The sequence below is a fragment of the Bicyclus anynana genome, chromosome 10 (genome assembly GCF_947172395.1).
Source record: "Bicyclus anynana chromosome 10, ilBicAnyn1.1, whole genome shotgun sequence".
In the NCBI taxonomy this organism is placed as follows: Eukaryota; Metazoa; Arthropoda; class Insecta; order Lepidoptera; family Nymphalidae; genus Bicyclus; species Bicyclus anynana.
Window position 1 is genome coordinate 16,438,019 of NC_069092.1, and position 19,849 is coordinate 16,457,867.

Consider the following 19,849-nt stretch of genomic DNA (forward strand, 5'->3'; position numbering starts at 1 on the left):
ATACATTCTCGAGTTAGTACAACACGAACCGTCGCATCAGCAATTTTCAATATTATTCAAGAAAAATGTTATGAATGTTTTTAAATATTTTAAAAACTGTTCTCAATAACTAAAGAAATAATATTATGTAGGGACGTAATATACTTGTTAATTTATTACGTAATTCTTATTAGTGTAAAATTTTAAAATACAAATTATAATAAAAGTTTATATATGCGGATGCGTGACGTTTTTTTTTTATGGGTTTCACCCAATGATAATTTTATACTATAGATAGGTGATCTGAATTTAGCTACACCACAAAGCGCACACATCCACAATTTTGTCTTTAATTCCATTGTATATTTATGTATATATACTCCCCCCGTCTCACTTTATTATTACGTTTTTACACTTTCTGAACACATAACTCGACATTGTAGACGATATTTAGGCATTTGTTTAAATAACGTTCGTTGTTTAATAAGCGACTAAATGAAATTAAGTCAATTTTCCACATTTGTCTGCCTCAGTTTTGACGCGCTAGTGTAGTGTAGTGTATAGTATCTCTAGTATAAAATATCATTGGTTTCACCGGTTTCACCACGCTGCTTGTAAAGACTCATTCTGCATCATCTTTATTTTGTGTATAAGAGTAAATATTATGTATTCCAACGTCAGATGCACTCTCCTCTGGGTCTAGCACTCAGAGGGATTGCTTTCAATGAGCTTTTGAGTAAAATTATAACATTCATTTTAAAGTTTAAAAATATATAAGTGTAATTATTATGTATAATTTTATGTTGTATTTTTATTTTTGACTGACTGAGACTGAGAGGCTGAATAATTATTACTTACGACCTTTAAAAAAGTGTCAAGTAATCCATTTACACTCATTTTTGTAGTCGGTTCAAACACGCGCTGAGGCGGTTCTTAATTAAGCACAATCTGTAGAAACAGAAAAATATAAGAGATGCGACGGCGAGATGAAACGGTAATTCAATTTAAAGCGATTGCTTTATGTATCTCGCAGCAGATTGCGACTCGGCGGAAATGTAATCGGATGAGATAGAGGGCCTCGAACGAATTATCGTCGAGATGTTGGCCAGAAAATATGTACCAATTTAATAAACTGAAAGAAATTTGGCGGCCATCATTTTTTGAAACGTCGCCGAGGTGTTTTTATTTGTTTGCTGTTTGGGAGGACAACGTCGTCTGGACTAAAGCCCGTATCAATGCCATTGTCCTCAAGTTATAAGACACAGGGATACCCTATGCACTGTTGACGGCCGCGTGGCGCAGTGGGTAGTGACCCTACTTTCTGCATCCACGGCCGTGGGTTCGATTTCCACAACTGGAAAATATTTGTGTGATGAGCAGGGGTGTTTTCCAGTGTCTGTGTGTATTTATACATTATGTAAGTATTTATATGTCGTATATAATTGTATATTAATATTATAATATGAACTATCTTAGCACCCATAACACAAGCTACTCTGTATGCTTACTTTGGGGCTAGATAGTGATGTGTATTGTTTAAGTATATTTATTATTATTATTATTAACATTAACATATTAACTGTGTCCAAAAATTGTTCCTGTATAGCATATCACACAACAAGAAAAACACAGTGACTAATCGCTTGTTCGTGAAATTACACCAAAAAAGAACCTACGAATGCGATGACAGTCATCGCATTAGGATATGTATCTCAATATCGAACTTGAAGTTCAAGCTACAATTGTTTATTTATACGGTTGGGAACTCCACGCTGCACTTATGGTACATGGTCTTGAGTTGAGTAACGTGTTTTAATACGGGCCTGCGAATGCCAGACCTTTGTTTTATAAAAGCTAATATGAGATCGACAATTTTTCATACATTGCTGTACCCAGATTTGATGAATGAATCATTTTACAATTATTACAATGTCCAAATTAGTGTCATTTATTAATTAACTAGCGGCGACCGCGACTTCGTCTGCGTAAAGTATATGTTATAATCAAATTGTAAATACATAATATTGTAAATAAAATTCTATATTTTCTTATAGAAACGCAAGCAAGCCTTGATTATAACCTTGATTTTATACTTGGTATTTTATTTTATAAAGTAAATAGTGGTAATGACGTTTAAATTTTCTACTACAATGAAATAGCAGATGAGACAAAAGAGAGAGCGACAATATTATGTCTTTTTGTCTTCTCAAGATAAATCCTTAACGCATCTTAGGCCTACTTGTGTAAGTTGAAGTAGAGAAGCGAGAAGAAATATAATAAAAAACAAATAGCTATGATAAATAATATAATAAAATTTAACAAAATATAACTGTTTTTAAGAATTATTATACGGACAAGTCATCGATCTCTATTTGCTGTGACACCGGGCGTCCGCCCATGCTTGTAAATCAATCTTTGGGATTTCCTCGCAGCTAACTATTTCGTTCCTGTAAAAACAATCATAGATTTTAAATAGATTAAAAAATAAAATTTCAATGTGAAATCTACGATCGGTCTTAATGAAGCAAAGCTAACACAAGCAAAGTGATATTACTTATATTTAGTCACTTATTTGATTGAAAAAGAAAACAATAGGAAACTTAAGCTAATTTATTTATTATTTTCGCGTTTGACAGCCAGGTTGATCCTTTACGTTTAAAATAAGCAGCCCTTCTGCCATCAGTGGAGGCAAAAATTATTGGCACTGCGACTCCATGGCCCAAAAGTCTCCACGGCAAAAGAAAACATTACATTTACATTTATTTGCATTTACCGGTTTCAGCCTTTTCTGCTGCGGCTTTTGGTCTTGATTCTGTCTCCCTGATATGACGTGGAGTCAATAAGTCAACGCATATAGCGTCCTACATTGGTGCCCGCCCCATTTCCCAGGGAACCAGCGCCAATCTATCGTGTCTCAAACCAACACCGCTCAATTGAATCGGAATATTTATGGTGACAAGATCCCTTTTTTGATTGATGATCGTATACGTACCCTACGCCAGGTATGATGAAAGCTCTCTTTTGTATCTCAGTGACGGTATCTCCGACATTACACAGTATTCTTGCTATACTTGCTCTTCTTATTTCAAGCAATTGATCTGGAAATTACTCACATTAAACCCCTGAACATATTTTTAAAACACTCTGTTAAAAAACCATCTTAAATAGTATACACGACATATTAAATTTAAAATATAAATTCTAGTATATTTATTATTATGGTACATTGATATGACTGATAACAATTTGTTTGTTCCATATTTTTATGTACCTTCTGCTAACATTATTAGAGTACAACTATGCCTGGTGGAAAGTAATGACATGGTAGGTTAGAACGGTTGCACAGAAGATACCTTCACGCTTGTCTTAATGGTAAAAACAATAAGTACAAGTTACAACATCTTAAGGGGCTACGTCTTAGCCGTTAACTGCCCAAGCGATGTCTAGCATCAAAGCAGACCTTGTGCCAATTTCGAAAATATAAAATGACTCAATCTGGGAACAAATTGAGGAAAAGTAGCATTTCCAATTTCTCCAGAAAGGTCGTCAACACTCACCGATAGTAAAAGCGTTGGGTCGGTGTTGCCGCTCGTACCAATGCCTGTCGCTGACTATGGACCGTCGCAGCTGGTCCACGTTGTACAGTGTCAACACTCACCGATAGTGAACGCGTTGGGTCGGTGTTGCCGCTCGTACCAATGCCTGTCGCTGACAATGGACCGTCGCAGCTGGTCCACGTTGTACAGTGTCAACACTCACCGATAGTGAACGCGTTGGGTCGGTGTTGCCGCTCGTACCAATGCCTGTCGCTGACAATGGACCGTCGCAGCTGGTCCACGTTGTACAGTGTCAACACTCACCGATAGTGAACGCGTTGGGTCGGTGTTGCCGCTCGTACCAATGCCTGTCGCTGACTATGGACCGTCGCAGCTGGTCCACGTTGTACAGTGTCAACACTCACCGATAGTGAACGCGTTGGGTCGGTGTTGCCGCTCGTACCAATGCCTGTCGCTGACAATGGACCGTCGCAGCTGGTCCACGTTGAGGCAGTACAGCGTGGCGGGCACACGTCCGCGGCTGATGGGCCGCTCCACCCACATGCCCGCCATGAGATCTATGTCTTTGACGTCATAGTACAGCTCTTTTAGCAGCTCTACTTTCTGCAACATACGTATACCATGGGCGTGATCGTGTGAACGGTTCTATGAACAAGATATTGTTAAGACGTATGCCGTAAAAATACGTGCAGACCATGCATTCTGTAAAGTTACAGCGCTGTGACATCGTTGGTTTCCATGGCAACTTCGTTGTTCGCACAGAATACCATATTAACAACATCTTATAAACATACCAGTAAAGTTCAAATTCGAATAAGACGTGTTATAAGCCAAGAGTGTAAAATAGCGAAATTGCACCCAAGGTGGTATTATATACCTACTCGTCGGCGAACTTTTTGGCTATAACACGTTTTATTCGAATTTGAACTTTATGTTTATAGGAAGTCGAAATTAAAATATCACTAACAACGCAGTTGTCGTGGAAACGAGCGATGTGACAGCGCTGCAACTTAACAGAATGCAGGCGCAGGACAATGACGTATTTGATTTAAAATCGTTTGACTGTAATGTCGATGTTGATGCATATTACTCGTAGATTTGTTAATTGTAAAATATTGTCGAATGGATGATAAATGTAATCCAAATGGATTACATTTATCATCCAAAGTTGAATTTCGACAATATAGTTGCATCTGGAAACACCTGATTAAGGGAAATTAACTTCTAAAAATACCTCACAGTAACAATCAACCATTGGTAAATTAATTGCCTAATATTAAATAATTAATACAATTTTTTACAATTAACTATGACCCAACAGCGGTGTTTTCTTTTTACTGCTTTAATAATTAGGTATTAATTTATTAATTGGGCATATTGGGTATATTGTAAGTGTAAATTAGCTGCATTGTTAAAAAATTCACGAGGTCACCAGTGCGTGAAATTTGAGTAATATAAATCTTTAATGAATTTTTTTACGATATTTGCGTGCGCGATGTGATGTTTTGGAGCTACGGCCTGATGCACATGTGATGCAACGTGTACAGTTAATTTTCGACTTTATTATAAGGCCTAGTAATGTCATTATTAGCACATACAAACGATCGCTTCGCCACGCCTTAACAGTTGTCCGCCGGGATAATTGGCGAATTGCATGGCCTGCCCCTCTAGCCAAGTGGCACGTCGATTCTCTTTCTACGATCGCTAACGCTTCGAAAACTCAAAGAAGGTCACGTGATCAAGATTCCCATACAGTTTTTTAGTTTTCGAAACGTTACTGATCGTAGAAAGAGAATCGACGTGCCACTTGGCTACAAGGGCTGGCTAATTTTTTGATGTTTAAATACATGGTAATATTTCAGGGAACTTTTTTATTTTTTCGAACGTATCTTGTATGTATGTACCTATGTAATATTCTTTATTACCTCATATCTTCCAAACCGCTGAACGGATTTACGCAATTAAAATATCGTTAGATTTGTCTTAATAGCCTAAGTGTTCTTAGAGAGATAAAATTAAAAAAAAAACCGATTGTGGGACGCTATAGACACAGTATACATCTATAGACTAAAGGTAAAGGTAATTGCAATATGGGTATCAAATTGATACCCATATGGGCTCAAAAGTTTAAGATGGAAGAGGTACAAGTGTATTGTTCCCATACATTTAACGGATTATATGCGGCATGCGTATCGGTTGTAACTGTTTCAAAATGCCTCATATAAATATAAGAGCATAAAACATACACTTTATCAAGTGTTGATCTTTCAAAGGTTAAATATTTTAATTGGCATGTGATCGTCTATTGATTAGAACCCATTAATCAACGTTATGTCCATAATAACACAAATACTTTAAAGTCTCAGAGGTAACAGTTCTCGTATCACGGATTCCCTAAAATATAATTGATACACGAACTCTTCGTGGTATATCAATACACGAACTCTTCGTGGTATATCGATACACGAACTCTTCGTGGTTTATCAAAACACGAACGCTGAGTACGTTGATAAGGTCGTTTTAATAGTTACGCCTTCGTGAATCATATAAGACCACATTGACAGCGAGTGGCAACACAACATTCAGGTTTACCCTGGACGTCAGTATTACAGCTCCTCATTGCTGTTTCTGTAGTTCTAACAAACTCACAGAAGGTAATATAGTGCTTTGGGTGAGCGAGTGAGACTGAGTGAGCAAGTGAGATTAGGTTGGCATCTTTTTTATAAAAGATGGTCATTGGCTCCAACTCCCGCACAACGACGGTGGTCCTCTCCCTGAATTTGGTGAGATTAGGTTTATTTAAGAACCAGGACCCCCCCCTTTTCGTGAGGGTTATCGTTTTTTGGCACATAAGTGTGTATGGGTGAGTTCCACATAGTGGATTGATAACTGATTGTCAGACGACTAGTAGAGCAAAGCACACTGTAAACACCGTATAAATACAGGCCTAGCTTCCATCTTCATTCTATCATCTTTATATCAAGCAGAACAAAGCATCACTGTATAACTAGTGTAACAGGCCTAGCCTCTAGCTGGTAGTCTTAACTTTCAGAGTATCCATTACTCTCAAGAGAGTGTAATGCGTTCGAAAGAAATCTAAAAGATTTCACACCATAGGCCGCTCGGCCCTGTGTATAATTAATAAGCCATCAGAAGGTCATTAGTATGTAAAGTTTCACATATATGCTCTTAAGCATCAAGGAGTTCCCCTCATGAGAAGACACTCCTGGCTTCATCATCATTTTCCATAAAAGTCCCTACTGGTCGCCCAAACAACCGACTTCGTACTATGCTTCCATCATACGATGGAAAAGCACGAGTAGAATACATCAAGCATTCAGCCACCTGCTCTAGCTATTCATACTGAAAGCGTCACAGGCGTCAGCCTGCATGCTCCCAGTAAAGTAGTAAACATGCTCCCGGCGTCATCTGCCAATGAAAAATGAAAGATTTCCAAATAATATTTTTTCCAGTGATTTATCGTTAATCTCATGTACTGAGCTTATTTTGATGAAAATCATTTTTTTTTTTTTCTAAGCACCTATTAAGTTAATAAGTATGCATAATTTGTATTATATCTATATAGTATGTAAGACTTAGAGTCGTCACACGGTACGTTAAATCACTTGGTGGTTCAATCTTGCCCGTAGGGTGGTAACTATCCACGCCTCAAGCCGACCAGACCAGACCCGAGCGAATTTAGAAAATATAAAATCCTAAACTGACTCGAGCTGGAAATCGAATCCAGAACCTTTCTGTTGAGAACCACAGCACTACCAACAACAAATTGATAGTCAGAAATGCTTAAGTGGGCCTGACATTGCCAAACAAAGAAGTTATCAATAACTGCTTTTAGAAAGCGCAGTGTTGGTCCACCCTCCACCAGGTGGACTGACGACATCAAGCGATTTACTGGATGCTGGCGGCTCAGTATCGTGATGTTTGGAAGTCCCTACAAAAGGCCTATGTCCTGCAGTGGACGTCCATCGGCTGATATGATGATGATGATGATGAGGAATAGATAAAAGAAATTTTAGTTATAAAAACATGTCATACTTCAACATCAATAGCCTGCAACAGATCGTCGAAGGTTTCGATGTTATCCCCGAAGCAGTACTTCCTGTAGTACACGTAGGGTGCGATGCCCAGATATCTGTTCTTCTGTAAGTCATCAGACGTCAAGTCCGCTACTGTTTGCATCGCCCCCAGTCCAGTTTCCGCTATCTAAAATGAAATGAAAATATTAATTACTAGCGGTCAAGTTACGCTTTGACTTATGTTCGCTTCTTCCCTACCTACCCTGCCCTACCCCGTACACTACCCGTACGTAGGGTACGGGTAGTGTACCCTATACTAAAATAGTCCCAAATAGTCTGCACACCAATTTTTAGCTTTTTACCTTGAAAATTGTGGAATGCTCGAAACAACTCCCCATTTTAGGGAAGTGAGAAACAGACAAAAAGTACTCTATGTCACTCTCCATCATTTCACCTATCTCCACTTAAAAAAACAAGTCAATTCATCGCTCCGTTTTACCGTGAAAGACGGACAAACAAGCAGACAGTCACTACACACTTTCACATTTATAATACGAAAGTATTAGCATGGATACTATTTTTTTTTTGTAAAAACTGAATGCCTACAAAGTTACCGACATACATAGCTGAAAGAGTCGCTGAAATGGCAATGGGCGGGGCACATACTAGAAAGTTGGGGTCTCAAAGTGTTGGAATGGCGATTGGCGACTCTGGTTGGTGATCAATTACTAGGCTTATTACACTAATATGTATAATAACAAAGTGTGTATGTTTGTTCCTCCTGGATACTGAAGGGATTTGGCTGAAATTTGGAATGCAAATAGATTTTACTCTGGATTAGCAAAAATCCATGGTTCCCGCGGTATTTGTAAAAAACTGAATCCCACGCGGACGAAGTCGCGAGCGTCCATTCATGTTATTATATTTATATTAACGAAATTAAACCGCCTCTTACTAACTAACGATGTTTAGCAGTGGCGAAAGATGGAATTTTGACGAAGGTAAGCCGTCCCAAAGAAAAGGAAATTCATACCGCTTGATACAAACTACGGTTTTTCATACACCCATACATATAGTATATTCATTACAATAATGAATATGTATGTTTGTATGGATTTTTAAAAGGTAACCCGTCGGGAATCGGCCTGTATGAACTCTTCGCCGCTGATGTTTAGAACATACATCCGGGTCCACGGCGTGGTCGACGTTCCCGGTGGGCTGTCGGAAGGCGCCCTGCGTGATGTAGTCGATGTTGTCATCCACCGCCAAGTAGCCTGTGCGCAGCGTCAGGTTCGCTATACGCGTGTTCTTCACGTAGTTGCCGTGTGTGTCATACATTCTGTAATCGTCAATACATATAAATACAATTGCCTGTCTGTAATTTTTAAAATAGTAATTTTATACGATACTAAAACATAATCAAGTATTTTAACGTATCTATAACACTAGGTATCCTTTCAAGTAATAATTGTACATTGTACATGGAAATTTAACATGAGAAATCACAGGGAATACCATAAAAGTACAGTTTGTGTAAAAAATGTATATCATGTATTGATACAATAAAAATATTTGTTTCTTCTATTTTTTCTTAAACGGATATAACAATAATGATGAATTTGAATTTGTGATATTCACAATAGACTCGATACGGGACGGTACGACAATATACCGGAGGCCCTGATTAACTACATTTTCAGCAATTAAAACAGCATAATTTTAAAGATTCAACATACTTTACAATTCCTTCTTGTATGGTGTGACCCCACCGCAAAGAAAAGCCATATTCCAATGAGACTTGAGGCAGAACATTTTCGTCGTAGACGTCTCTGTACCCCACGGACGTAGACAGAAGTCCCTCGTCGATCATGTTTTCTTCCCCTACGAGTACAAGTATTAATTGTTTGAGTACATTTAATTCAACATCTGAATTATGTTAATAAAGATGGAACAGATGGACGACCTGACGGGCCAGCGTGGTGAACCATTGGCCTAACCCTTCTCATTCTGAGAGGGGACTCGAGCGCAGCATTGAGCCCAATATGGGTCGATAAACTTTTTTATTTAAAATCATCATGCATAGCATTTAATTGTGTGTGCAGCTCCGATACCGATGGTCTGCAACCATCTGTATCATATTTTAATAAGTAACACTAATGAGAATTCACTGACTCCCAAGATACAGTTACAGCTAGTTTGGGACCCAGGGATCTACTCTATTATTGTATTAGAAATTTGTTACTGTGTTTTTAATAAATAAATTTTCATTTTCATTTTCATATAAATCATCAATACAATGTGTAGTAACCTCTTCAACCCCACAAATAGCTTCATCACTGTACGTCCCAAAACAAACAGAAGTTATTACCTAATAGTAACGGATACAGTTCATAGTAATATATCTGCATAATCAGCGCCACGTTGATGTCCCGGGAGACGGTGAACAGTTTCTCGTCGTCCCAGCACGGGTTGATGGCGGCCAGCTCGGCTGCCACCAGGTTGTGGTGCCGCCACATCCAGATCACGAATAAGTTTATTCCTAGGATGCTGTTACTGCTATCTTCACCTAGAATAAAATACTTGTTATAGCTTGGCAAATTCGTTCGTCACTCCTGATACTTCATACCCGCGCAATCCTTCCTCTCCCGTCAGCCACATACCATGGGAGTGTCATCAATGAACTAGCTAAGCTATAGTAGCATCAATTGTATGTTTTTAAATATACCGTCGTTCAGAGAAACGCCCAGGAACCCTCCTGATATGTGAATATCGAAATGATCACATGAATTACTTCTACCTTCTAACTAGTCGCGCTGATGTAAAGAAACCAGGATAGTGCGACATGGAGGCAATACGGAGCGAATTATTTTAAATTTTGATACCATTTATTTTCATGTCGCTTACCATCAGGCGCGGTTGCCACCAAGCGCTAGCTTATTATGTATGCCAGCCAGAAAAGGGGAAAACCATGTCCAGCAGTGCCAGAAAAGGGGAATTGGAGCAAAGACCAGTGGATACTGAATAATATTAAGGTATAACGATTAAGGTAACTGCTAGTAATGTATTTATAAAAATATGTACCTACGTCATGACATCTTGTTTCTCGGGGAGGTTGGTTCAGTAAGCAAACCTCTGCATAGTTTGGTAAGGTAGGCGGCCAAATTCTTCCTTCGACTACCTCGTATTTGAGGAGGCCGCCTTCGAACAGTCTCTTCTTGGTCAACAAAACTTCCAAATTATCACCGTACACTTGTGATAAATCGAAGACAGACGTTGCTGTTACAGTCTGTTGAGAAATCAAGTCACTTTACCGGATACCGGTATCTCTTAGAGTATTTTTCATGAAAGAAGTCCTATAGACGCGGCGCGGCGCTAAGTGTAATTTGTGTAAGGCGCTGTCAATTAGTTCAGCTTTTGCCGCGGGACTTCTTTCGTGAAAAGGACTCTACTTGGGATTCCCAGGACCAACTTGAACTTGAGCAATCTAGATCAGTGTGCCTAGTGGGAGATCAACATTTTCATACTGTTACTATCGCGTTAACGTAAATGCAAATTTATATGGAATTGAAACGGTTGAGCAGTAGTGCCACTAGATGACACTGTTTCAATTCCTTAGATATTCGCGTTTACGTCAACGTGATAGTAACAGTATCGAACTGCCACTAGGCCCTCAGTTACGATACAACTGGGACTGGTCATAGTGGTCAATATTTTCCGTATTTTTCAATATGACAGGTATACCTAATTACCTGTAATTTTGGTACATTTTCTTTTTATTTCTTTCCTTGGTACTAGTATAGTCGCTCGTTCGCTTTCGAAAACTCTTCTGAAAGCGAGTTAAGCCTGCAACTACTGTTGAACTGAATTTTCAATGTATTAATGTACCAATGTATTAGATTAATGTGTTGTTTAAATTGATCCACATTACTCCATGTTGAGGGCGTGTGGCGTTATATGAAGCAACTGTAATATTTCCAAGTATTTCAGTAAATTGTTTCATGCCATCGTGACTTCATAATTAACCAATATTACGTAGAAATGCACTTTCAATAAATACCATTCGCGAGCGCCTTTTTGTAAAGTAACAAAGAATATTTTTTAATTTTTAATTTTAGTACAACAATTGATAGAATAGATGAACTTTACTTTTACTAATAGAAAGCCACATTATTTGCGAGTGTCATAGGATATGTATTATCCTCGTATTCCCTCGGTGACGGGAACTATGCGGGTAAAATGTAATGCCGTGTGTTATGCTTGTATGTAGTGCACGGCATATGCTGAACTGTACACCCTTCCTTTTTAAGGGTTACAGACAGACATGCTGTCATAAGGATAGGGTATTTATTGACTGTCTGTAACTTTTAGATATGAATAATTTTTTTTTCTTTCTTTCTAAAACCTAGGCGTCTGCTAGTAGCCAATAAACTAAAAACTTTACCCTTTCAGGTGGATTATATGTGCCGGTGCAGCCTGTAGATTGGAAAGTGAAGGGTTTCGTTAGATTCAGACATCTCTGGTTGGAGAACCGGAGTACGGGGTCGTCGTCCGGCACCCGGATGGGCACACAGTCCGGGTCCAGCCAGCCGTACTCTCCGCAACAGTGGGTGTTCCATAGTACATAATTAACTGTGAATTCATTACTAATTAATTATTCCATCGCGGCTAGTTGCCTCGACTGGTGACAGAAGGACTGGCTCGTTTTTCGCGTATATGATCAGCCTGACTAACTTGGAAATGCAGCCAGTATTCTTGCCATAATTTCACGTGGGCATAGGTGAAAATACTTCTGACGTGCGATCCTACTACTGAACCTAATACTGAGCTTTAAATTTTTCTAATGAATATTTGGATTTTTATAAGCTCGGAGCGGAGTATCTCGGTTCGAATCAGAAATTATGATATCTGTAGAAGAACCATAGTCATCAACATAGCTCAACGTGTCGTGAAGCTGATGTGGCAATTGATGGGGGACTTGGTTCGAAGAGCCGTTGGACGTTGGGGTCCCAAGGTGTGGGAATGGCGACCCCGCACTAGAAAGCGCAGTGCTGGTCATCACCCCGGGTGGAATGACGACATCAAGAGAGTCGCAAGATTTCGCTGGAAGCAGGCGGCTCAGTATCGTTATGTTTGGAAGTCCCTACAAAAGGGCTATGTACTGTAGTGGACGTCCATCGGCTGATATGATGATGATGGATGAAGGAATTTTTAGTAAAAACTCTGAGGCTGAAATCGGAAAGTTGCATTTTCCTTCCTCGGAGAGCATTTTAAGCCAGCTGTCCCAGTAATCCTGGTCAACAAAACTTAAATATTATATAGTCCGACCCAGGGTCTTATGATTCAAAGCCGTATAGACAAAAAATATTTACGCCTTGTTTATATGTATAAGTATAGTTAAAAATCACTTACTCGTGTCATGAATAGAGAGAATATCCCCTGCCATGAACACCCAAAAATGAGTGAGAAGCATAGAGTATTGCGGGTCCGGTAGACGGCCTTCTAGAAGGAGAGTTGTACGGACTCGCCTACTCAGGGGCAGCTCATATCCACTGCAACTCCTCCTCGAGTCATTGTCTGAAATCAGTTCTAAAGTAAACATACGAGCGAGATGACCTTGATTAATTTGTAAGTGTTTATCTAGTCCATATTTTAGGCACTTGTGTTATAAGAAAGTATTATTTTTTTTTAGAAAATCTAACCTCTACACCATACCACAGTATAAAAGTGAATAAATATTATGACCTAACAAATGAACTAACTAAAAATGGCTATGTGGTTAGTTTGTACGCCGTAGAAATAGGTGCCAGAGGATTATCAGCAAAATCTCTCTATAATTTGCTTAAAGACCTTGGCCTCAATAGAATTGCAGCAAGTTTTATATATCGAACGGATCCAAAGCTGCTCTAGTAGGAGCTTACCAAATTTAGGCTAGGCAGGGACAACAACACGAGCGGAGAAGGGGAGTGTTAGTTAAATGTCAAGGACGTCCTTAACCCTACACCCATCCGTCACAAGTCCGGGGATCTGCTCGTAGTTTTTCTCTCTGGGATACGATGGACCGGCACCGCACGGTGAATCTGTGGAATGCTAAGATATTGTCTCTCCATTGGTAGTTACACTTGAACGACTTACATCCATCGAACACAACCGGCAGCACGTGGTACCCAGGAGTGTGGGAGGCTCCTACACTGGGGTGCTGCAGGTTGTTGCACGAGCCATCCACACGTCTTCCTTCGTGAGGGTTGCAAGGTTCGATTTCATTTGTGCACCAGCTGGAAGATAGAATTATATTGAGTAACCAACATCCATAATAATTGAAAGTGCACAAAGTTTTCACTCAAAAAAAAGTAAATCGGAACCATTATAGATATCGATGATTACAAAAGTAGTATAAATAGTATAAATTATTGTGCAATGGAATGAGCTATGCTGGGATTATCTCTGTTTGATCGAATCAGAAATGAGGAGATTGCGAAGCTGAAGTGGCAATGGGCGAGGCACATAGTTCGAAAAGTCGATGGACGTTGGGGTCCCAAGGTGCTGAAATGGCGACCCTGCACTACAAAACGCAGTATTGGTGACCTCACCAGGTGGACTGCCGACATCAAGAGATTCGCTGGATGCAGGCGGCTCAGTACTATGATGTTTGGAAGTCCCTACAGAAGGCCTATGTCCTGCAGTGGATGTCCATCTGATATGATGATGATGATTGTGCTTGAGCTACCATATTCTGAGGTTTTTTATGTCGTATTCTCATTAACGTGTTTTATACCTTGACACGTAGACGCTAGAGTAGACCCTACAGTAAGTTTTGGTTGTGTTTACTCACAATGTAGTATTGGATATAATGTGTTCCACATACTCCCCCGGCGACAGCACTCTGCCGGAGTAGGAGTCGTACACGAGCGTGTGGTCGCCGTACGCAGCAGTGAACAGGAGTGTGAACAATAATTTGTACTTGCAGTGAACTGCCATGTTAGTTGCGTATTAATATCTGAAACAATTTGTTGTTTTAAAATTGTAATTGATTATTAATAATTATTGATTAATTTATTCTACTAATATTATAAACGCAAAAGTTTATATGGATGTTTGTTTTGATGTTCGTTACTCTTTAACGCCGCAACTATTGAAACGATTTGGCTGAAATTTAGAATGGAAATAGATGGAAGGCTTCGGTCATGGGTATTGATTCCACCTTGCCAGTTATGCCAACTCGACAGAAACTACTGTGTTTTGAGGAATTAATTTTATGTTAATTTTTCAGGATTTAATCTCATTACAATGAATTCCTTTTAATTAAATAAATGATGGTACAAATAACCATTTGCTGAAGTAAACATCATGTAAAACAGCATGTTCGCTTGCTTGTTATATACCTAGGTGATAATAAAATTAATTAAAGCACCTGACAAAGGCGAGTAGGACTCGCCCACCGAGGGTTCCGTACATAATTCTTCGTCATAAATCGAAAACTATACCTACCGTAATAAAAATACTTGAGGTTTTTTTGTACGTTTACTTAGAAATCGCTATCAGTGACCTATTTTATATATTGATTAATATTGCAGCTTTATATATTTTGTTATGTTCAATAAATAATATATAGCTTTAAGAGACTATAGACCTGAGTATATAGTTTTGATGACTACATGAATGATAAAGCAAACAAAAAATAAAATCGGTCTCGCTATCACTCACTCGATAATAAAGTGCAAGTAGTGTAATTATTATATTGTATAATGTAAAATGTATGGTATTGCTTGAACATGAAATAAAAAAAAATATAATTGATTTCAACTCGCCACGTGTTGGGAGATAAACAGCCTTGACAGACACATTGTCGGGCGGACATACAGAAAGGTATTTCTGGTCTGGTCTTCACCTTTATAGCACTTTGTCGTCGCTCGGACAACAAAAGTGATATAAAGGTGGTATAAAGATTCCGTTTACCCTTTTGAGGCACAGTACCCTAAAAATAAAAACGTGTGCGTCTCGGGACGCTCGACTGAAGCGAGCACAAGCCAGACAGATTGGTGCTGTAACGCGTTACGTTACGTTATCAAGCGGTTTACCCTCCCACAAAAAGTTATCACTTCAATATATTATAACAATTTTTTAACGATCAATAAAATTATTATTAATGTCAACAATTAGTAAAAAATTAGTGCACGTTTAAGATAAAATATACAATATATACCATCTTACCTGATTAAAATGAAATTTTAGAGCTAGAAAGTTTTTCTAAACTACAACTGTGTTGAACCACACAGTCACAGTCTAACTAATAAAAATTACTGATTGATTTATCGAAGAACAAAGTTGATTAACGGCATTAAAAACAACAGGTATTCATTGCAACCTCCGTGTTGGTAAATAGTAGATAATTATATCGAAGTATGTGTCAAAACACCTACAATTTAGGGTTAACCGCTAGTTTTTAAAATAATTGATGGATTAATGAAACGAAAATTGTTTTTTACACTCCTAATATTTCCTTTTCCTCTTCTAATTATTAGCAAAACGCTATGTAGCTGATGCTACTAGGTATGATTAATTAAATCTATAACCCTATACACTAAATCATTGAGATTCTTTATATTTTCTACAAAATTAAAATTACTCAGAACTTTAAAACCGACCAAGTGCGTGTCGGGCCACGCGCAGTGTAGAGTTCCGTAGTTTAAGTTAGCACTTTAATCCTTTATGTAATACACAAAAATACCGATAACGATACCCCACAACAGAGGATAGGCGATAAAAAATTCATTCTCACTTTGTATGTATGGAAGGAAGCCCAAAAATTTTTAAATTTTTCTTTTTACCACTTTATAGACGTAATTAATATACACACCATTACCAAATCTCATATTTATAGCTTTAACAGATTCTGAGTTATCGTTCGTTCAACTTTATCTTTTTAATAAACAATGGAATTAGCATGCAATTTTCGATTTCAAATTAGGTTTTTTAAGTTGGTCGACTATTATTCTTTAATAGCAATCGCTTATAAGTTGTTATAGTTTTCCTTGTAATTTCATTATATATCCTACTTTTTTGAATTATTAAGGTATCCATAAACAACCGTTTATCCGGTAAAGGGTGGGGACACTTGACTCTAACCCAAGTTAGCTTGTAAAAGTAGTAGTATTTTAACGGACTTTGTAAACTACTAAGTACTTTGTAAATACTTAGTACTTACTTTAAATCGAAATATGTTGGTAGAAGACCCCTCACAACTTTTAAAGACCTATCCAACGATACTCCACACTATGACATAAACGAGCAAAAGAATCATTTACATCTAGGGGAGATACCCCAAAAAAAATATTTTACGACTTTGTTTACATTTTTAATTTCTATTCATTCAGGCTAATTTACAGCTGTCTCGTAGTAATAGTCTCTGCGCTGAACCGCGGACGGACGGCTGGACAGACGGACTATAAGGGTTCCTTGTGGACTACGGAACCCTAAAAATGAACTAAGAACTGTGAAAATGTTTACCATATAAAATGAGAAGTGAATATCGCAAGAAGAATATATACAAAGTTAAAGCATGGTCACGAATTAAATTTGTGACAGGGTCCAAAAACGTTACACGCCAGGTTGAAATAATTAACATAACTACGAGTATAAGATCATAATATACAAAATAGTCATCACTTTAAATTTCAGGTGCTGTGATTTAATATACGCAGACGAGTGACGTGGGTACAGATTCCGGGGTAACTGACCGTCCATTAAAGAAATAGCCTTGCCTTTGAAGTTTCCAGTCCTTTGTAATGTACAAATTATAAGAACTCCGACCTTTACGAGAGCATGACTGAAGCTTTTGTGGCGTTTTTGATACAAAACACTTTCATTAAAAAATTTGCTTAACCTTTACTGTATACCGCAAATTTTTCGGCCTACTACATTTTATGTACCTAATGTGGATTACAGCTGAGTCATGATAGCCCAGTGGATATGACCTCGGCCTCCGACTCCGGAGGGTGTGGGTTCAAATCCAGTCCGGGCCATGCACCTCCAACTTTTCAGGTGTGTGCATTTCATATCACGGCGTAGGAAAAACATCACGAAGAAACCTTCACATCAGAAAATTTTCTTAATTCTCTGCGTGAGTAAAGTCTGCCAATCCGCATTGGGCCAGCGTGATGAACTATTGGCCTAACCCCTCTCATTCTGAGAGGAAACTTGAGCTCAGCAGTGAGCCGAATATCATTTAATATGGGTTGATTATGCCTGAAATTTACCTGCTGTAATAATTGTCTAATTTTCTTTGATACATCCAGCACTTTTAGGACAGCGTCATTGGTTCAGTAGTACGTTTGTGTCTTCAGATAGTCGCCGGCTTTGAAATACGACTTTTCTCTCATCATCTCCTTTCCCTTATCCGACGTAGATGTCAATCTCTATTACTCAACTCATCGTCCACTCCCTTATCACACGTCATATTCCACACACTCCTACTGTCTTTTCTTTGGCCTTCCTCTCCTCTTGTGTCCTTCTACTTGCAAATTCACCATTATTCTCGTAATATGACTTCCATCCCTTCGCAATACAGGTCCACATAGCAAGTTAACCTTTTACTCCTTAATTTCGTCTAAAAATTTCAGTAAAAATTAGTATACTGAGTATGGAACTTGGTAGTGTTAGGCCGTTCGTCTCGGTCATTATTATTATCATCAGCTGATAGTCGTCGTCAGTAGCTCAACGGTAAAGGGGTCGAACTCATCAACAACGGTCGAGGGGTGGTGGTTCGATCCCGTCCCCGTTGGACTAATTGTCGCATCCACTCCTGATACTGTCTTTCCCGAGTTGGAGGGGACTGGGTACATAACGGTCATATTAAAAAGATACGACAAATATTCTTTTTAAAAAAAAAATAATATTCCAGATTTTCTCGTGACAAATTTCATCAATACCATATTATTCTGTCCTGATTGAATAACAAATTTATAAAAACTGTTGGATTTTCTGAAAAACTGACCAAAGGACAGCAGTTTTACAAAACTCATTGCAAAGTTATTATTTAGTTTTAATTTTATAATATTCACGCAAAGAAAAATAACATTGCGAAGAAACTCGTAATAATATTGCAGCGGCGCTATGAACAGAATTGTTTTCATTCCGTACTTGTTTTGTCGACTTCACCAACAAATAAAAATTTCAATTTTGAAGTCACCCGAGTCTCGGGAACGTCGCCACGAATCGAGATGCAAACTTGAAAATGTAATAATAGTGAAAAAGACAACCATATAAGTAACCAGGTAGTAGATATCTACAATAAACATATACGTAATTCGTACCCATACGTAGTTGATGTCCCTTGGACGCGAACGAAGGTTTTCGTTCCTAATCCGCACTACGAAGTTATGGAATGCCCTACCAGTTTCCATTTTCCCTACCTACAAAGCAATCTTCTAGTCAACCGCGTTCAACCATATGCTGCATAATCGCTTACTGCTAAGCATGATTGCAACCGAACGCTAGCCTATATGCGTAATGTAAAAAAAAATATTGTTTTACCCGCGTCTATATTACACTAGCTGACACCGCCGGATATCAGTTAGTTATAATGAACAAAATATTAAATTATCCCATAAAATCGATATCTATACTAATATTATAAAGCTGAAGAGTTTGTTTGAACGCGCTAATCTCAGGAACTACTGGTCCGATTTGAAAAATTCTTTCAGTGTTATATAACCCATTTATCGAGGAAGGTTACAGTCTATATATTATCCTCGTATTCTTACGGGAACGAGAACCACGCGGGTAAAACTGTGCGGCGTCAGCTAGTTTTAGTATAAAACTATATGGCAGAACAATGTTTGCCGAGTCAGCTAGTAGCTTTATGTTACTGCTAGACACGTTTTATGTAAGTGAAGATTTAGCAGGCGCCCCACGTAAGGGGATTAGCTGTGAATAAGACATCAGGTGTTCAACATAGAGAGGTCGGCTATCGAGTTAGGGCACTCAAGTTAAATCGATCGTAAAAGAAACAGATGCGACATGACTTTGGAGTACCTACTCATACTATTAAGTTGATTTGTTATATTATTTACTTATTTGTGAAACAACTTAAAATGATTGGATTTCATTTAATTTTTTTTATTTAGTTATAGTTACATTTCCATTTATGATATATCGATATTATGTCGATATTATGTCATAATATAGTCACGTAAATTCATCGTCATCCAATGCAGTACTTTTGTAGAGACTTCCAAACATCACGATCCTGAGCCGCTTGTATCCAGCGAATCCCTGCGA

At 38.3% G+C, this 19,849-nt stretch overlaps 1 protein-coding gene across 1 annotated transcript; it reads right to left on the bottom strand.

The window, feature by feature from the left end:
• Positions 1–2,277: 2,277 nt before the first annotated feature.
• LOC112046988 (peroxidase-like) lies at positions 2,278–14,567 on the bottom strand. Its single transcript, XM_024083872.2, has 12 exons — positions 14,403–14,567; positions 13,706–13,845; positions 12,983–13,147; positions 12,015–12,202; positions 10,655–10,859; positions 9,942–10,139; positions 9,310–9,454; positions 8,756–8,912; positions 7,593–7,760; positions 3,941–4,139; positions 2,972–3,077; positions 2,278–2,426 (listed from the first exon to the last, which is right to left on the bottom strand). The coding sequence occupies exons 1-12, from the start codon at positions 14,546–14,548 to the stop codon at positions 2,348–2,350; spliced, it is 1,896 nt and encodes a 631-aa protein (XP_023939640.2). The 5' UTR covers positions 14,549–14,567; the 3' UTR covers positions 2,278–2,347.
• Positions 14,568–19,849: the final 5,282 nt, after the last annotated feature.

Coding starts and splice junctions, on each gene's coding strand:
- LOC112046988 (XM_024083872.2), bottom strand. CDS start 14,548: ATGGCAGTTCACTGCAAGTACAAATTATTGTTCACACTCCTGTTCACT. Junction 13,148..13,705: donor GCCGGTTGTGTTCGATGGAT/GTAAGTCGTTCA, acceptor AACTGATTTCAG/ACAATGACTCGAGGAGGAGT. Junction 9,455..9,941: donor ACTGTATCCGTTACTATTAG/GTAATAACTTCT, acceptor TTGTACTCGTAG/GGGAAGAAAACATGATCGAC.